The sequence below is a fragment of the Oryzias latipes genome, chromosome 23 (assembly GCF_053564925.1).
Source record: "Oryzias latipes strain Hd-rR chromosome 23, Olatipes_Hd-rR_3.1".
Taxonomy (NCBI): Eukaryota; Metazoa; Chordata; class Actinopteri; order Beloniformes; family Adrianichthyidae; genus Oryzias; species Oryzias latipes.
This window is the reverse complement of record NC_136259.1, coordinates 12,658,227-12,677,341: the sequence shown is the minus strand read 5'-3', so window position 1 is coordinate 12,677,341 and position 19,115 is coordinate 12,658,227. Positions and strand designations below refer to the sequence as shown.

The following is a 19,115-nucleotide window of genomic DNA, read 5'->3' as shown; positions in this document are numbered from 1 at the left end:
TTTCCCCAGTGGACAATTAGTACGTCTGTCCGTCCGTCCGTCCGTCCGTCCGTCCGCACGCACGCACCTATATCCGCTCCGCCAGACGGACACACTGATGAGAATATCAGTTTTGTACATTATTTCGTTCTGTTAACTATATTATTTATGAGGATGAATTGCACAACATGCCAATATTGCAGAACATATTTCACTTTTCTTTTTCCAAATAAGTGTTCATTTGAATTTCTGTTGTAATTTTCGTTTTTTTGTTTTGTTTGTTTCACTGCTGATCGATCAAACGGGTGTTTGTGTAGGCTGATAATTGTAAGACTTGCTTTGTGAAGTCTTCATGTTATTTATGAGAGGCAGGATTGTCATTTTCACTTTCACGTGTTTCTTCCATCTGCCGACGGTGTCGCCATTTCTCATTTCACCCGTTTTTGTGCGTACGCCTGGGTCAGAGCTTGCGTGAAGGACCGCACATTTTCCCGTCAAGTTTGCTTTTTATAAATCTCAACTATTGCGTAGAGAGTGGCGTACGCCTTCTTTTGTGCGTACGCAACGTTTATAAATGAGGCCCCAGGAGTTTTGAAGAGCTACTTTATAAGGCCTGAGAGACGATTTCAACAGGAAGAACCACAGCATGTTAGCTGACATTGGAAAGCCTCAGTTTTCACCCAGAAGTGCAGGTAGAGCATTCTGGGGAGATGAGGATCTGCAAAGCCCAGGGGCCTCATTTATAAAGCTTTGCGTAGGATTTGCGTCAGAAGTAGCGTACGGATGAAACATGGGACGTGCGTACGCAAAGAAATATTCGGATTTATAAAACCGTGCGCACGCACATCCTACGCATCTTTCCCTTAATAAATCACAACCGATTCTAAATGCAGCGCAGCTTTTTGCGGCTTCATGACACGCCCATATTTGTCCATAAATAGTCCGTGAAACGCCCACAAATGAATATTCATTGATTGCGGAACCATGGCGAACACCGAGAGGAAATCAAAAAAACGTAACTTAAAAAACGTAAAGTAAAAGTTATCGTTGGCGAGGTGGAAAAAAGGAGAAAAGTGTTGTTTGGAGGGCACAGTGTGGACATTACTAATGCCAAAAAGGCACGTGAGCGGCAAACGGTGGCGGACGCCGTAAATGCTGTAGCCTCACAACCATTCGAGGTTGTGAGGCTACAGCGCTCCATCGGGGGGGGCGGGGGGGGGACACCGGAGCGCCAGATGCACCGGGTGACACGCGTGGTTCCTCCGAGTGCTCCTCTGTAACGCCGGGCCCAAAAGCCTGCAGAGGTCCAACAGGACCGCTGGAGGAAGTCAGAACCGGCTCATAAGCCACTCGTCCTCATTTGCCAGCACGTCTTCTTGCTGTCTAAAGATGCGTTCACTACGAATTCTTCCATTTGCCACATCTTCTAAGAGCGCAAAATCAGCCTTTGTGCGTCATTACGCATTGTGATGGGGCATTTTATTTCCCTCCATTTAATTACATCTGGCAAGCTACAGATGTCAGTAATAATCGACGTGGAAATGGGAAATTGTTCAGCGCAAATGTAATTTCTTGTTGCTTTCTGAATGGTTGAAACATACGCCATACATTGTTTTATCAAAAATAAAACAAACCAAAGGCATATGCATGGATACCATAGCTTATGAAGAAATGTCTTAATATGAAAACAACTTTCCCCAGTGGACAATTAGTACGTCTGTCCGTCCGTCCGTCCGTCCGCACGCACGCACCTATATCCGCTCCGCCAGACGGACACACTGATGAGAATATCAGTTTTGTACATTATTTCGTTCTGTTAACTATATTATTTATGAGGATGAATTGCACAACATGCCAATATTGCAGAACATATTTCACTTTTCTTTCTGCAAATAAGTGTTCATTTGAATTTCTGTTGTAATTTTTGTTTGATTGTTTTGTTTGTTTCACTGCTGATCGATCAAACGGGTGTTTGTGTAGCTGTTAATTGTAAGACTTGTTTTGTGAAGTCTTCATGTTATTTTTGAGAGGCAGTATTGTCATTTTCAGTTTCACGTGTTTCTTCCATCTGCCGACGGTGTCGCCGTTTCTCATTTCACCCGTTTTTGTGCGTACGCCTGGGTCAGAGCTTGCGTGGAGGACCGCACATTTTCCCGTCAAGTTTGCTTTTTATAAATCTCAACTATTGCGTAGAGAGTGGCGTACGCCTTCTTTTGTGCGTACGCAACGTTTATAAATGAGGCCCCAGATCAGCTCCTGAGGGGAGAAGCTCTACAAACAAAAAGTCTACTTCTCAGGATTCATAAGCTCCCAGATCTCTGCTAGAGGATCTCATTTGGTGAATGCTTACCTGCACAGGTATTGAAGCTGTGTTTAAGTTAGCTTCTAGTGATCTGGACTTGGTAAAACCATTCTCTTCAAATATCTTTGGTTGTTCATTTTGGGGAAAAATCAAAGAAATGCTTAAACAAAGCAGTGAAAGCCAAAGAGGTTTTTCAAAAGCCAACAGGGTATGAGATGCACTTGTGTAGCCCACACACTAGGCTACAGAAAAGAGGAGTGATCTCCACATTCATCGATTCTTCCTGAAGATCAGAGGACACTCACTCCATTCATACAGTACTGCTGGCATTTCCACCTTACTTGGGTTGTTTATCTGACATGCTACTCCACCCAGAGTGAAGAAAGAAACCTAAACATATCATGACCGTTTCTGTTCTTTGAAATGTGAAGAATTTAGGGGATCTGATCCAGAGAGACGCGGGTTCTTAGGTCAGCTTGATGACAGCAGCTAATAAGCATCATCTGACCTTTGTTGAATGAATCGAACACATTCACACACCCTAGTGCTGTAGGGATTCCAGAACAACAATAACTTTACAGTCATTAAATAAAATATGTTCAGCCTTGACTCTTGCAATTGTTGCTTAACATTGATTTAAAACTATGAATGTCCCGAGCCAATCTCATGATCTGAATTGGAACTGATCACATAGTTAAAGACCTGATCAGAATCGAACATCATATCTCAATCAGGGATATTTTTTCTATGCTTATTATAAATCAGCACTGTATATTTTAAGCTTTTTATTCCAGATAAATACTCTACTAGAAGTCTGCATGTCATGAACACATCACAACATTTTATTACTGTTAAAAACAGCAGAATAGAGCAACAGTTTACGCAGGAAGCGCCCAAATTTCTATATTTAGCAAGAAATTCACAGATTTGGACTTCCATGCTAAATAACTCTTTAATAAATGTTTTAAACCGACAAGTGGCTTTATTTGTTTGTCTTAACTCAAACAACGACCTACGGAGGCATTTCAACAGAAAACTGATCTGATTTTTGTTTCTTTTTTTATGAGAATTCGATGAGATGGCTGCCAAGAGACTTTCTGCAAACTGCAAGCCTCAGGTAAAAGTGATTTATAAAAATCCACAAGGACTCTAAAACCAATAAATGGTAACATTGATATGGGCTTAGATTGTTCATCATCATATTCATGCTAAAACAATGATTAAAAAAATGGTTCGTTTTTAAGGTTTTCTTAAAAGATATGAATCACAAATAAGGGTATGACGATTTTGACTTCATCCATGAATTCATTTATATTCATGTGATCCAACCAGATTCCTCTGTCTGACGCAAGTTCTTAATCGTATCGCCCTAAACTATGAAAACATTGTTCAAATTGAGATAAATAGATAATGGATATTAGAAAATAGCATTTGGATTGAGCCATGGTAGGTTTATTTTAAAGCTAAAGATTTACTGGATCTATTTGTTAGTGAATTCGATTGTTCAAAATGAGCCCATATCATTTCTGAATTCTATTGTCAACCATAAATTATTATATGAATCAAAGGGTTGGTAAAATAACCCTTTGACTGTTTAACACATATGATCCAAAATTTTTATAAGTTCTGAAGATCTAAAAGCTAATGTCACCAAACTTGCTCACATGACTAATTAACAACTATATTTACCAACTTATAGTAGATGAGGGACAAACAAAGAGGTTTCTGGATTAAACAAACCAAAAATGGTGAAACGTCTAAAAACTGCTTTACAAACAGTCCTTTTCTATTGTCTTTAACAAATAACTAACTAACTAACTAACTAACTAATTGTAAGCACGTTATGACAATAATATTATCAACACGTAAGCACGTCATGAAGACAATAATGGGTTGTTGCAACAAGACAATTTGTGTTTTTTACCAGTTCATGATGGCAGCAACACTAATCCTGTCCTGCTGGATTCACCAAGTCCTTTCCAAAGAAGCAAACTCTGTAAAACACATCAAGCGACTACGACTGTACCTATGAAACACGTCCGACTTGGCCAGGCTTCTGTCTCTCCCATATGGCACACAGCTCTTCCTGTTGCGAGATGCAGGCGTAGGCAGGCGTGAAGAGTGCCATAACACAGGGTCAACTTGTTTGCCCTGGGACATGATGAATTATCAAGAGAGGGATTGCAGTGCCTTACCAGGCCGGGACCCCTCCCTGCTTTCTAGAGCCCTGAAAGCCTCTCGTGGCTCCCGGCTGTCGCTCACTGTCCAATAGGGAGTTCCCCTTTGACACACTTCTCGTCCCTGACCCCAGAGACAGCGGTCACACCAGCAGGTGCTGTCTATAGAAAGCTCTGCATACAGCACATGTACAGATGTCTCTAAATGTGAATGCAGATCTGCAAGGGAAAATTCTCATGCAGTCATCTGCATGTGAACTGAGAGCCACGTTACCAAGAGCACCAGGTATTTGACCAAATTTCCGTTCAGCTTTCACTCCCACTGATGCTGATCATCAGAGGAAACAAACCATGGTACAAACAAAACCTGTCAAAGGGAATGGACCTTATGAAGAACCTATCATAGGAAGGAGTTTGAAGAACCAAGCTGCAGTAAGATTTACAGAATTATTATATAGATACATTATCCACCTCCAACTCCATGTCACTAATATGATCTTTTTCAAACAGCATTTTCTTCATCTGCTTCTGATTCAAAATTTGAATAAAAGAAATACTCAGAAACATTCTAAATATTCTGCTCTCCATTCTGATGCATCCACCTGCAGACAAATAGCTCCAAGACCATCTTTGTTTTTCCCCATCTGAGCTGGAATCTGGATCTAAACTGTACAACTGGTAAGCTCCAATATAGCTTGCCATTTTTGTTGCACCAGTAATGTTAAGTTGGGGTTTTGAGGGGCTGTAAGCTATATCGGGAGAGAGTGTAGACAAAGAGATGATGGGAAATGAGGTTAGGCTTACTCTGTCCCAACAGTCCCACCCACAACTCAGATGTGAATTTCCAATGAATTACTGTCGCTCTACAGATACTGCGTCCCAGAAAAGGACACAAGTTATTAAATTTTGGTTAAAAACGGCATCATCATAATTAAAAGACCACTGGGAACGCTTGAAAAATAGATCAGAAGACGATCGGGGATGGGACTTGAAAAAATCAGTCTAATTTGTTTTCTTTCGGTTTCAACTGTAAGTTGTTGTTTCTTTTCTGTAGGGACGCTTGAGCTGGAAGTCTATGAACTCATCATCTTGTTGTAAGATGAAGATGCTGCCCTTTACTGTCTGTTGTGTATGTGTGAGAGCTCTGTGCACCTGTTGCACAGGTGGAAGTTGGGGTGTGAGCATAAAGACAGCTGCTTCTCCAACGACCCTGACACACAAATGAATATAAACCACCACTGCTTCTATACTCCTCCTCTCAACCGATCTCTCACACACAATCAAGCACACCCACACACATGCACAAGCACATGCACACATACTCATACTAAGAATGCTGATCATGTGTAAAATGTCAAACATTCCTTTGATGTTCCTACAAGACCTTTTCTGTTTGGTTGGATCACAGGTCATCAGGAGGTCAACTCTAAAAATAAATGCTACACTTCGTAAAATACCAAACATGACAGAATGTAAAAATACTTTTCATTAGATTTTTTGCTAAATATTAGGAATACAGCTTTTCTGCATGTGTGCAGTGTTGTTTGTTTTACTCCCAGAATCAGAATCCTTTTATATCATTGTACAGTCTCAAGGTGTTGAAAACGAAAATTGAGACAAATTGGATTCAAATTTTACTTGGATTCTGAATCGGTATAGTCGATATGAAAACTCAGAAAATGTCTCAAAAATCCTATCAGCATTCTGTTTATGTCTTGTTTAAAAAAAACAATATATATATATATATATATATATATATAAAGAGAGAGAGAGAGAGAGAGGAATGGGAAACAGTGATATCCTATTAATGAATACAAAGAACAAGCCAACAAAACATAAAGTTGCATTAATAATTCAAATAGAACCTTTTTTATGTTAAACGTAAAATGGAATAGTTTTATTTGCATTTTATGATCTAAAACTTAAATTTTTGACATAGTTGTCCCATTTGTCTCCAACGGACAAAAGCGCCAACACAAAATATTATATTCAGAGACAATCTCCAAGCAGCTTAACTAAACCATCACAACTCTGAAAGTCTGACCTGCAGGGCCAAAATCTAGAACCATTATCCTTTGCTCCAGGCATGGATCTTTAAAAAATAATGGTACACATAATTACATCAGAGACTGGCTCAGCAGTCAACCCAAAGCCAGTAACTGCATTCCTCAGCGTCTGATGCAGTGCGAGCTCCTGAAGGTCTCACATACCTGGACTGCATGTCGTGTGTTTTGGGGCTGCTGGTGGATGGTGCACTGCTGCTGGTCTGCTGGCTAAGCTCCACCAGAGACTGGTAGTACTGCTGCTGTTGCTGCTGCTGCTGCTTGTAGCGTGATAGAATGAAGAAGAGGCCCAGAATGCTCTTCAGGTTGCCATTTCTGATCTCTGTAAAAACAAAAGGGGAGAGAAAATGAAGCTGCGGCAACGGAGAAGTTTATTCTATTATGTTTTTATGTACAGCTTTGCCTTGCAGCCACCCTGAGAAAGACCCAAAAAATTCTCATGGAATTTAATAATTTCAGCGAGTAAAAGTGGCTCTAAAGTTGTTCTCCATCTGTTCGAGGCACAAGTGCAGTCCTGTGACTGTTAAGATAAATATTTTCCAGACTGTGTATTGTGTCTTTCAAACACCATAAAATGAGCACATGGTGACAAATCCCTTTGGGGTTTGAGCTCCGGAGCAGCTGTTGTGCAGCAAACAAACCATTTTTTAGGAAACATTTTACACAGGCTTTGTCTAGTGTCAATTACAGAAATACTGTATACCATTCTGTAAGCGCTCACAGTTGAGTTCTTTGCAAATCATTTAGACTACTGCTTACACGAATATCCATCTGTAGGAGTTCTAGCCTGAAACATCTGCTTACAGAAATGATTTCCCTGCTGATACAATCCAGAGGTTCTCATGCCATGCTCATCTCTGAAATCCTCCATACTTGATAGCCAAAAGGTCCACATTTAAGTTTGGTAAAATCGTGAGTTACAAGAAACTTGCTCTAAAACTACTTTCATGTGAGCTGATTGTTAATAAACAATGTTAACACAACAGACAGTCCCAATATTTACAGCGGACTAGGCATCACAGCTTTAAAATAATACAATAGAAGTTTCAAAAGTAAGTCCAGAAAAGTGAGCCTGTTCTGGAAGTGGATTGTCAGTAATCCTGTCTTAGACTGACTTGGACCCTAATCAGAAAAGTACAGGTAGATAGATGGATAGATGGGTGGATAGATGAATGGATCCATGGTTAGATCGATAGATGCATGTATTAATGGTAGATGGATGGGTAATTAACAGATATATAGATGTATGGATGAATGCATGAATTGATGAATGGGTACATAGATGGATGTATGAATGGAGGGATGATGGATGGATGATAAAAGGATGTATAGATGATGGTTTGATGAATAATGGATGAAGGCATGGAATTATGAAAAGCTACGTGTATTAATGGATGGACGGATGAATAGCTCCATAGTTAAATGGATGTATGTGTGTATTCATGGTTGGATAGTTAGATGCATGCATGTATTAATAGTTGGTAGATGGATAGGTGAATGAATGGATGGGAAGCATGGATTTATGAAATGATAGATGAATGGATAGATTGATGCACACATCGATGGATTCCCTGATGCATGGATGGATGGAGGAATGTATTCATGGTTGGATAGATGGATGGGTAGATGCAGATAGATGGATGAATGAATGAATTTATGATTGGATAGATGGATGGATGGATTTATAAAATGACAGCTGAATTGATAGATTGATGGATGCAGGTATTCATGGTGTGATTGATGGATGGGTGAATGGATGGATGGGATGCATGGAGTTATGATGGATGGATAGATTAATGCACACATCGATGGATTCACTGATGCATGGATGGAAGAATGGATGTATCAATGTTTGAATAGATGTATGGGTGGATGGATGGATGAATGGATTGATAGATTCACTTCAATTTATTTATATAGCCCCATATTTAAAAGAATAGTCATCTCAATGGGCTTCATACCAGTAATTGTGTAATTAACATGAATCGTAAAGAACATAAAGTCATTGAATTCAATAGATAATGGCTAAACTAAACTAAACAGACTAAACTAAACTGGGCGTCCCTGCCCTTAGACCCTCCTTCACGGTAAGGAAAAACTACAAAAAAAGATAAAGAATAAAACAGATTCCTGAAAAAAAAAGAAGAAACCTCTGGGGTGCCCACATGAAGGAGGAATTCTCCCCCAGGACGGACAGGTGATGTACCAGAACTCTTAGAGAACAATGAGCTTATCTATAAATCTACAACCACATGTTTAAATAGTCCAGCAGATTGGCTTTATCCAGATTAGTGGGACGGCTGGGGGTGCGAGACGGGTCTAAGATAGGGCCCACAACCAAGTGTAGGAGCAGGAGCAGAGAAGATTACATAGATGGATGTATTCACGGTTGAATGAATGAATGGAACAAACACAAAACTGAAGGTCAAAGATACTTTTGCTCTTTCATTGCAGGGATGACAGGCTTTAAATCTAGACAGGTTCTCACTCCAGCTGGTAGTTATTTTTTGTTATTATCTTGTCATAACTGCTTTGAGAACTGAAGGTATGCAGCTCCAACTTTACAGTCAGCAATCTTTACTGAATGTGCACTATGGGTAATGAAAATTAATCTTCCACCTAAAAGGTATAGCCATCAGTGAATTCACCTGTGAGCAGTTCTACCTCCAGTTACTTTTAGTGGTTTTACCACATTCATTTACTTAGCTAAATGTACTTATTAGACCACGTCTTCAGCTGCACAAAGCTAGGGATGCAGTTAATGTTTTCTGAGATTTTGTAAATGTAAATGTATTTCACCACACCCCTCCGAAAGTTGGCAGTGGCTCTAAAGGTTGGAGACGAAGTCTCTCATAGGATTATTTTCAGTTGTTAAACACCTACAAGCAATGATTCTGAATCTGAAAAGGGGTGTTTCATTGGTTTACTGAAAAAGAAAGTCGCAGCCCAACAGGGCAGCTGGAAATACAACTGCAAGAAACAGAGAAAACATTGTTAGGAAAAAAAAGAAATATGGATCTATTTTGAGTAATTTTTGATACGATCAGCCACAAAAGTAGTCTTTGTTTCCATCAAGGGCTAAATCTGACATAAATGCCCTTTTTGTTGCCTTTAACAAAGTCCTTTATGAGCATTTTTGACCAGATCTTGTGCTCATTCACGGTCCCAATCTTGCATCATTTAAAATCTGTATTTGTGCCGATCATGAAAAGATTGAAAAACACAAACACTCTCACATGATGGAAGGTACAAACAGGCATACAAACCAAACTCACTTAAAACAGAATGACCTGCACCTGCACAGGACTCCGCCCACTTAAGAAGAGTAAACCAGACCACAACACTTTATACAAGTGGAAAGTTGATTTAATGTTGTGGCAACGTATGACCCAGCCAATCCTTTTTGACTGTATTTAGTTTAAAAAAAAAAGAGTTCACTTTAACTGTAGGTGGAAAATCTGCCAAGTCCGTCCATGAATCATGTTGGCATTCAAAATGTAAATTTATAGCATGAAAGCTTTTCACACATTGGTGGTGCACCTCTAATGCTTTTTGTAATTGATCAATTGCTTTTAGTGTTGTGACTGGAAAGAATTGTGGGACTGGCTTGGATCATATTTGCATCAAGAGAAGATGGTTTGGTCTTCACTTTGCTAATGGAGAAGATGAAGGAAGTACAGAAACTCCTTTACTTTGGCTAATGTGGAACACAGAAAAGTTATTTTTGAAAGAAACCCCTCATTGACGATCCCTTTTTCTGAAAGGCCATTGGGTTGAACCAGGACGCAGATGTGTGAAGAGTGTGAAGCCAACACATGGGTCACAAATACCAAAACGCGGCGACCTAAATGCAAGTTTTTTGGCAAAATTGGCAGGTGGCCAGGCGGTGGCATTTGTAATCAGGAAAAGTCGGTCAAATTTTAACACGCTGCACGGTTGCCAAAGAGGTTTTAAGATAAAGTTCAAATGAAACAGCGACTGGACGATTTTTTGACATTGGTCAGTTGCCATCTGGGCACATTTGGAGTTCGCATGGTGGCAGTTTAGTGACAGGTGGGTGGCAGGAAGGCAGCAGTGCAATAATTGACTGATAGGATAGTCTCCAAGATCCTCAAAATTGTCTAATGATCTGCCGATTTCAGACTGCCACCCTCCAGCCACCCCCTTGCTGCCATCCCACTGCCAATGTCCGATTGTTAGAAATCGTAGCGCAGGTACTCAATGATGGCTGTTGACATGGACCAGGGCCCAGGCAAAGACCAACGTAAATCTGGCGATCCTGGCCTCTATGGGTCCAAATGGGGAGACGGCATTGAAGCTGCACAAAACCCATAATGGCGATGATAGCACCAGAGCGACTCAGAAACCTGCGTATTGACAAATTGCCGTTGATGCTGAGAAGAATATGAAGAAGACAGAACATTGTGGTTTCTGAAATAATCATAGAAGAGCAATGCGGACAAGAAGAGTGAAGAAGAAGTTGTTGTTGAGTCTTTGTTTGCAGCGCAGTGTTGCTCAGACAGTATATACTGTAGACAGTTTATATCCCCCCAGTTGGGGGCTGGTGGCACCTGATGTGTCTGACCGCTGTTCGGACACATTTACAAATCGCCCAGAACTACTGTCATCCTGCAATCCCCCTGCCACTACCCAGCTGTCCCTCAATCTCATAATCATCCCCGCCTGACTGCTGGCTTCTGGATTCATGACCACGCCAATAATTCTCAAAAAAAAAAATCGGGCTGCGGCAGCTAATCTTGAAGATTCAGCCGATCCCTCCCCATCATGTGGTGGCAGTTGTATTTGTGACCGTAGCATTAGCAGTCAACCTCTGATTGGACCATCACAGGTTCCATGTCTTGGTAGCGTGAATGTAAATGTGTGAAGGGATTGTACATGTATGAGCAACTGTGTTGATTCAAATCAATAAACCATCACAGGATCCACTGACCTGGCTGACGTAGACGTAGTGAAGTCATTAAAAGCTACAGAACTGATGAAAGACTTTTCGAGAACATCTTGATCATAGAAAACCAGTTTAACTCTAAAAAAAAGGTTATCTACCAAAAAACAAAACATTTCCAAAAACATTAATATTTTAAAATATGTAGATGTTGTTTTTCAGTTATACAAATAAGTAAACAAGGAAAAAGCAAACATGGATGTTAAGGTTTATCATTAACTCTTACAGTTCTCTCAGAAAAGAAGCACATTCTCAGTCAATTCAAGAAACATGAGTTTAAAAGCACCTTTAAAATGAAAGCAATTACACATAATTGCACCATCTGAGATCTAAGCTGAACTTTATTGTGAAGAGGAGCTGTTATCGCTGATTCTCCACACGTGTTACAACACATTGGGAGCATGTTCTGTGCAGGTTCTGCACTCCAAACCCTACCGTGGAAAGAAACTTCAACGACCGGATGTAAGCCCCCGTTAATTCCCTCATTAGGAACAGTTTTCCAAGGGTTTTGACCTTTTTAACGCAAAAGTGTTAAGCAACAAATTATCACATTTCAGCTCGTAAACTATTTTATGTTGCCGGTTTAATACTTTTTGGGTGCATGACATTTAGTAGGTAGATGTTTTATCTTTACAACAGAATCATAAATGTCTCTGAGTGAAAAATTAAATCCTGATTAAATGTGTGATGGCCACCCACACAAAATGAAGCTGGTTATGGAGTTTTTGGTTTACAGACGCCAGATTCAGTCTGATCAGTTATGATGTACGCACTGCATGCTTTCCATCCATGAAACAAGGCTGGGGATGGATTTTATGATGGCTCGTAACCTGTTTCAGTGGAAACGTCTGTGGGGCAACCAAAAGCACTCTTCAATAAGATGGATTTTCCGGAAGCCTTGGTTTACAGCCTCCACAAGAGGATACAAGCTTTGTGAGGAGGTTATTACTATAAGTTGGTTGTTGGTTCCTGTATGCACATCAAACATCCGGCTTCATTTAATTCCCATGCTTTGTAAAAGCATAAAGCCTAAATAAGCCTGGAAGGGCAGAGAAGATTAATTTAGTCATGAGAGGGTCATGCCATGCTGCAAACGGAAAGATGGGAAGACAGATGCAGTGAAGGCAGGAATGACATACATCAGCAGCAGGGTAACCCGAGAGCCCACAAATCTACAGACATACTTTGCCATTCCAGGCTCAGCTCGTCACTTTGCTGTTTTCAGAACTGTATCTGGGGTCAGTGTGTCAGGCCTTTAGACTATTATAGCTATTTGACAAATCGGGTCGGTATGCACCTCTTTGATGTTCAAAATGAAACCAGCAGGAATGTGAAATGTGAAGACAATTTAGTTGAGATCCAATTGGTTGTTTACGCATGCTGACCTTAGAGATGCAGTGGACGCGGGGGGGGGGGCATAGCCAGATAATCGGAAGAAGCAGTGATACTTCAAAATAAATGCCTGAGAACATGGAGGCCTGGGTGTTGCTTAACTTGAATTAACAAACAACCTATTTAAACTGAATTTGCTGCCCTTAGTATGTATCAATGAACTGCCATGCTGTGGTGATTCTGTGTGTTCCAGATATACGCACATGAAACAGTCGTCTACAAAGTGGCAGCCAAAATATTGATGGCAAAAAAATCAACAGTGCTTTTATCAATAAAACGTTAGTTTTATTAGTTAAACTTAGTTAAAGTTAAGGGAGAAATTATTAAAAGTGTAAAACAATTCTGATACCTTGGTATAATTTTTGATTCACCATTAACTTTTAAGAGTCAAATAAAAAAGGTCCGTCACAAATTAAAATATGTTGTTCACCCTTCAGTTTATCCCGCCAGGGATGGCCCAGGTTTGGCAGAGAGTTTTTATACCGTATGCCCTACCCTGAAAAAACCCTGTATTTTCAAGGCACAGGGAGACCCAGATAGGCAGCAGCGCAAAGGGTCTTACCTAAAGTACCACACAGGATTATTTAGCTTATTGCGCCCCTAGGAGGCAAACCCAGGTTTCCTGTGCAGAGGACCAGCCAACTAAGCAATCCAGCAGCCTCCCATGTTATTATGAAGAACTGTACCTTTTATGCAATTGCGTTGCGGTGTTTATACTTTTTTATGAATCTTCCTGTGCATGGTCCTTTTCAAATAAACTTTTAAAAAAAAGGGACAGCTAAAGCCTTAGTCACAATTGCCCTTGCAGGTGGGCTGTGTGTGACAGCATCAACTGTACATCATGAGAGTGTGTAACTTACAATATCCTTAGAAATACTTCACAATATACACCACAATGTTGTGTTCCATTTCCATGATGTCTTTCAAGGTGGTTGCACGAGCCTCGAGGGAATTGCAAGACACACCTGCATTCCACTTAAGATGCGGCTACCGCTCTCTATGCCCTTACTGGTCCAGACAACCCAAAGAACACAGCACCCATACGGGTCAACCCCTGAAACAGTACATGTAAAAAAACAAAAAAGCTTTTGTGTTGACGGAAGAGTTGTCCATCGGAGTATAGGATCCCCTAAAGTAAAATTAAAAAGATGACCTTTTATGTGGCTAATTTCACTTATATCACATTTTAGCAAGTTGGTTTGGTCCAGAATCTAACTATAATATGTGAAAAAAGTGCCTGTAGTGGAATTCTTTTCTCTTAGAGAATCTTTATGAATCTATAATGATGGTATCATACCAGTTGAAGCTCAGTTTGGTAAATATTCATTTAGCACACAAGACATCTGTAGAGACAGCAGTAAAGCAAACAATATCATGCAGACCATTGTCACCAGCTTTAAATGGAAAAGATAGTTTTCCTGGAACATTTAAACAAACAAAATATTTTCCAAAATGCAATTGTTGCCCCGAGTTTTAAAACTCAGACTGCAAAATGTCCACTCCCACTGCTGTCTTGATTTAATCAGCAGATTTCTCATGCCATCCATTGTGCATTGTTTTGCATCCTTACCTTCTGCTGAGAGCCCTTGTACATTCACTCCTCTGGCATCCAGGAAACTGAGGCAAGTGTCCACATTCTCGATCTGTGAAGAAGACAGCAAACAGTCAGCACGAACGGGAGGACGGACCTGGAATGTGGTCATTATGTGTTGTGGCGTAGCGCTCAGAGGAAGGAGCAGATCAGCATTATTAGCCATAAAGCACATCATTGTTTAGTTATTACCCGACCCCCATGTGATCTTGGGACTTGGCTGTATGACTTACTGACCACGGAGGACTGCCACCTACACAAACCCATGCATATGTAGTTGCAGACACTGAAGGGGGAATCTAACAGAACAGAAGTTTGTCACAGACCCAATCAGGGCTTCTATTCGGCAAGGTGGATGGATAAAGGATTTCTGTCGATGGAGGCTTTCTTGCCTTTCTGGACAGCATTTAGCATGCAGTTTCATCAGCAGCCAACATGCCTGGAGTACTTTATGACAAGGTTGAGGGTCAGAGTTCTCAGTTTCAGTGGAGAGACACAACACTGAGCGCGACCTGGACAACTCAGCCAAATGTCTAGCAGCAACAATAATTCATGAGCTGTAGCTCGCCTCATGCTTGTCTTTTTCTGCTTGCTCACTCAGTGTTAATGTCTTTTCATTAATGAGGAGACTTTGCAGAAGGAGGGCAGTGAGTCATGTCTGCATGCAGGCAATGTAAATAACTACTGTCCTAATGTATTTGACTTAATGTTGCTCCTAAGGGCACAAAACGACAATACAGGAATTTATGTAAACAAATTTCTGCTCAGTTCAGGGACACACTATTGATCCTCGAAGGGAGGTTCAGTTGTTTGTCACTGTAGGAGTCACAGTAGAGAGTCCTCATAGTGTGACCTCTAACATCTTTGTCCTGAAGAAGCCTTGGCATGAGTCTCCATTCCCAGCCAGACCTTCCTACAGAAATAAAAATGCTAGGCAGGTTTGAAAAACGTTTTTCTAGTCACAACTGTTCAGGGATAAATTTTTACCTTGAATTCTATTTCATAATTCATGCCCTAAAGTGCTAAAATTTGGCTGTAGTCTTTTGATTGACATTTGTCTATACAGCAACTTACAGCTTTGTTTTACCTACTTTTTTTCTCATGTTTGGAAAGCCATCAGATGGCTACGATCAAAGATCTGAAAAACTGCCTTTGAATACAAATCAGTAAGTCTTGTGAAAGTCATTGTCCCTCTGAGAGTAAAAATATTCATAAGATTTGGATGAATCCAGACTGTTTTCGTCCTGTATCGTCCACAGGTTTTTCCTGTTTTGATAGCTCTCACCCCCACTTATGGGGGATTAATAGTTGATTGAGAGCAGAGAAGATGGAGTGGTCCACCAGCCGTTCATCAAACACTTGTGGGATCTTCTTGAGTGTGCTGTTCCTGCCAAGGTGACCTTCACAACTATGTTGGTTGACTGAAGTCAAGTTCTGGTACCTTGGACATAACTGCCCTTATGGGTGGACTTATGGGCAACCCTATTTTTTTTATTTAATTATGATTTTTTATTTAACCTTTGTTTTACCAGGAAATCCATGAAAATAAAATGCCCTTTGTCGAGAGAGGCTTGGCCAAGAGGCATTGCCCACTGTACGAACCCAGATTCAATTTTAGCATCATAAACAACTCATTGAGCCAGGGGAGCAAATAATGTTCATGAACATTCTTTTCTACGCTTGCTATGTTTTAAGTATATTTAACATGTTCTTGTTTCACTTTTCTCATAATTGAGGACATGTGTACAATAATTTAAGATTAAAACTACGTTTCTGAGTGTTTCTTTATTCAAGTCACAATGAATTAGGAGCAGGGAAAAACTGAATGTTGAGAAAAGTTCTGACTTATGACGCAGCTACTACGTGTGCTACAGTTTCGTTTTCTCCATAAATTCTAAATCCTCCGCTTGCAGACGTATAGATCCATGTAAGTTTTCATTGTCCTCCTCGGAGCGGCCATCTGGCTCTAAATTGTGCAGCTGGATACCTCTGATATTGGTCACCATATTTTTGCTTAGCTAATGTTAGCTTGGGTCTGTGTGGACGCTTGTCGCTGGTGCGAAATTAGCTAGGTCAACAGTCCCGCCCACAACCCAAAAACAAATTTCAGATGAGCTTCTGCCGATCTGCACAAATTATGTCTTAAAAATCGACACAGGTTTTTCGATTTTAGCTAAAACTGCATAATTATAATGAAAGGACAACTGGACACGCTTTTGCAATAGAAATAAACATAGTTGGAGTGAGACTTTAAACAACACATAAGGGTAAGTGAGGTTGAAGTAGGTGAAATGCAGACACGCCGTTCAGATTTGTACACTTTTTTCAACTTCTCCATTATGCTAGGGGCCTGTTAGTGCTAAAGCTAAAGGTGAATGAAAAAATTTGACAATCTGAGTGTAGTTTGTGTGGACACACTATGGGCGTCCTATGTATCACTTGCCCCCCCCCCCCCCCAGCCATCCATTCATTAGCACCTAGTCAGTAAGGGGCCAGTGCTAGCACCTTACCAGCGCAGCATATGGGCAATACGACAGCATCACCCGTTCATCATAAGTGCGTGGTCCTTATAAATACTTCATGATGTATGTACCACACGCATGACGATGGTATATTCCATTTTCATGATGTTTCTTGAGGTGGCTGTACAAGCCTCAAGGGAACTGCAAGACACACCTCATTCCCCTTACGATGCAGCCACTCCTCTCCATGACCCTCTATGGGCCCTGACAACCCAAAAACCTGCCACACTCTGTACAGGTCAACCATACAGGTGCATGTGACTGAGGCATAAGATGATGCTCCAGCATTTTTCAAACTTCAATCAGCCAAACCACCAACAAGCAAGAGCCGAACACAGAGACTGTTTGGAAAATGTTTTATGAGTTCAACCCACATTCTGCTGCTCGTCCCACAAGCCCAAACAGGAATTCACATAAGGCGACCACAACCTCCCACTTCAAAACACCAACACACATATTTTCTAACATAAGGCACAAAGTAAACTTAAATGTGGGCTTCTATCTTGCCTGACCACATGCTGCACATGCAGACTGACTGGTGTTTGCCTGTTTGATTCTACTATGTACAGCGTCAGAAGAGGGGCAACATGTGCTGCACAGGAGTTGTTGCTACAGTTTAATTAAATGAAGTGTGAATGACATGTTGGGTGGCGTTTGATGGTAAAATATCTGCTTTAACCATGCAGCTGCAAATGTGAAGCAGCCATTTTCCAAACAGTGGGTTAGAGGTTCAAATCCCAGGCTCATTGTGGGACACATAGTTGTGAAAAACCGTCTAAATCGTTTTGGAGTCAAATCTAACAGAGTTGATCTCTGTAAAAGAAGGAGAGATTTTACAAACAGTTGGAGCTTTTAACTGATGTAAATGAGCAGGATGATGTTAGTGGGAGTATTAAAGATTCTCGGGTTCTGTTGATCCTTAACTGTGGGTTTGGTGGGCGGTTGGCTTTGTGGCACCTCTAACAGCTTCTTGAGAGACCAACATCATTTACTTTTCCAGCACAGCCTGCCTGGCATCAAACAAATCCACATGAGCCATTAAAAGTCATTTGTGGCATTCTGATTAAGCCCATTTCATCAAATCACTAAGTACTTCAAGCAGGTAAAGGGACTGCTTTTTACCAGGAGGGCAGATGTGAAACACAAGGGAAGTGATGAAACCTGCCAAAATATGTGGGCGACATCATGGGGCAGCGATTAAATCTCAATGATGATCAGTGTCTTTTTGAGTAGGATTCCATTTCAGACTTTAGTAACAACAACAAAAATTATCAAGTTCTAATTAATACAGAAGAAAATGCCAAAAACAGTGGACTTGCCTGTAGAAAAAAAGTCAACAATGGTAGAAAATAGAGTGAATGTAGAACTCCAGCTCTGCTGCAGCAGCATATTGTGCAGTAATAACACAAAAACTGTAAAAAGTGTCTTAAGTGTTTCCCGTTCAGACCTTAATATGTGCATCATTTAAAGAGGCTCAGTAAATATTTTCAAGACTGCCTTTTCATAATCCACCCAAACAAATTCTGCAAAGAAATGGAGACCAAAGACTGCAGAATGAAAGAATCAGAGTTTTTCTCAGTCTTGCTTCATCACCCCTGGTGGCTCCTCCTAGTTTGGTAATTTCCCTGTTCTAACTCCTAATTCAACTCATTCAGTCCTCACTTATCTGTGCGGCAGCCTGGTAAAGAATTTCCATTCAGACATGATGGAGCAGAGAATCATGTTAACGGCCCGAAATGTACTGGACTCAGGTCAGTTCACTAGGTAAACGCTGGGTGGTTTGCTACGCAAACTAGTGTTTGAGGATGATATAACCGCCCATAATGACAATAACAAGATTGCAACAATAAACAAAATAACAACAATAATGGGGCAAAACAGCTAGCATCAAATTTGCTCAAACCAAAGGGAGACATGACTACGAGTTAACAATTTTTTTAACATAATCTATTTTTACATGACTCTACCAGGACACTAATCATTTTCATTCAAGACAGGATGTGGCCCAAATGGAAAATAAATAAATAAATCACACATAGGGTCTTATTAGGGATAAAACACTTAAAATTTAAAACCATACTGAGTATTTTTTGTATAAAATATTCAACACCACTCACAGATTACTA

The 19,115-nt window shown here is 40.5% G+C and overlaps 1 protein-coding gene across 14 annotated transcripts in view; it reads right to left on the bottom strand.

Moving 5' to 3' along the window:
* The window catches only part of nav3 (neuron navigator 3), a 518,579-nt gene that overhangs the window by 117,663 nt on the left and 381,801 nt on the right, over positions 1-19,115 (bottom strand). For all 14 annotated transcript variants that reach the window (XM_078941837.1, XM_078941838.1, XM_078941836.1 and 11 more), the window contains 2 exons: positions 14,447-14,519; positions 6,669-6,843 (listed from right to left, as the gene is read on the bottom strand). In XM_078941837.1, the coding sequence (XP_078797963.1) occupies positions 6,669-6,843; positions 14,447-14,519 (248 nt within the window). The remainder of the gene's footprint in view (positions 1-6,668; positions 6,844-14,446; positions 14,520-19,115) is intronic.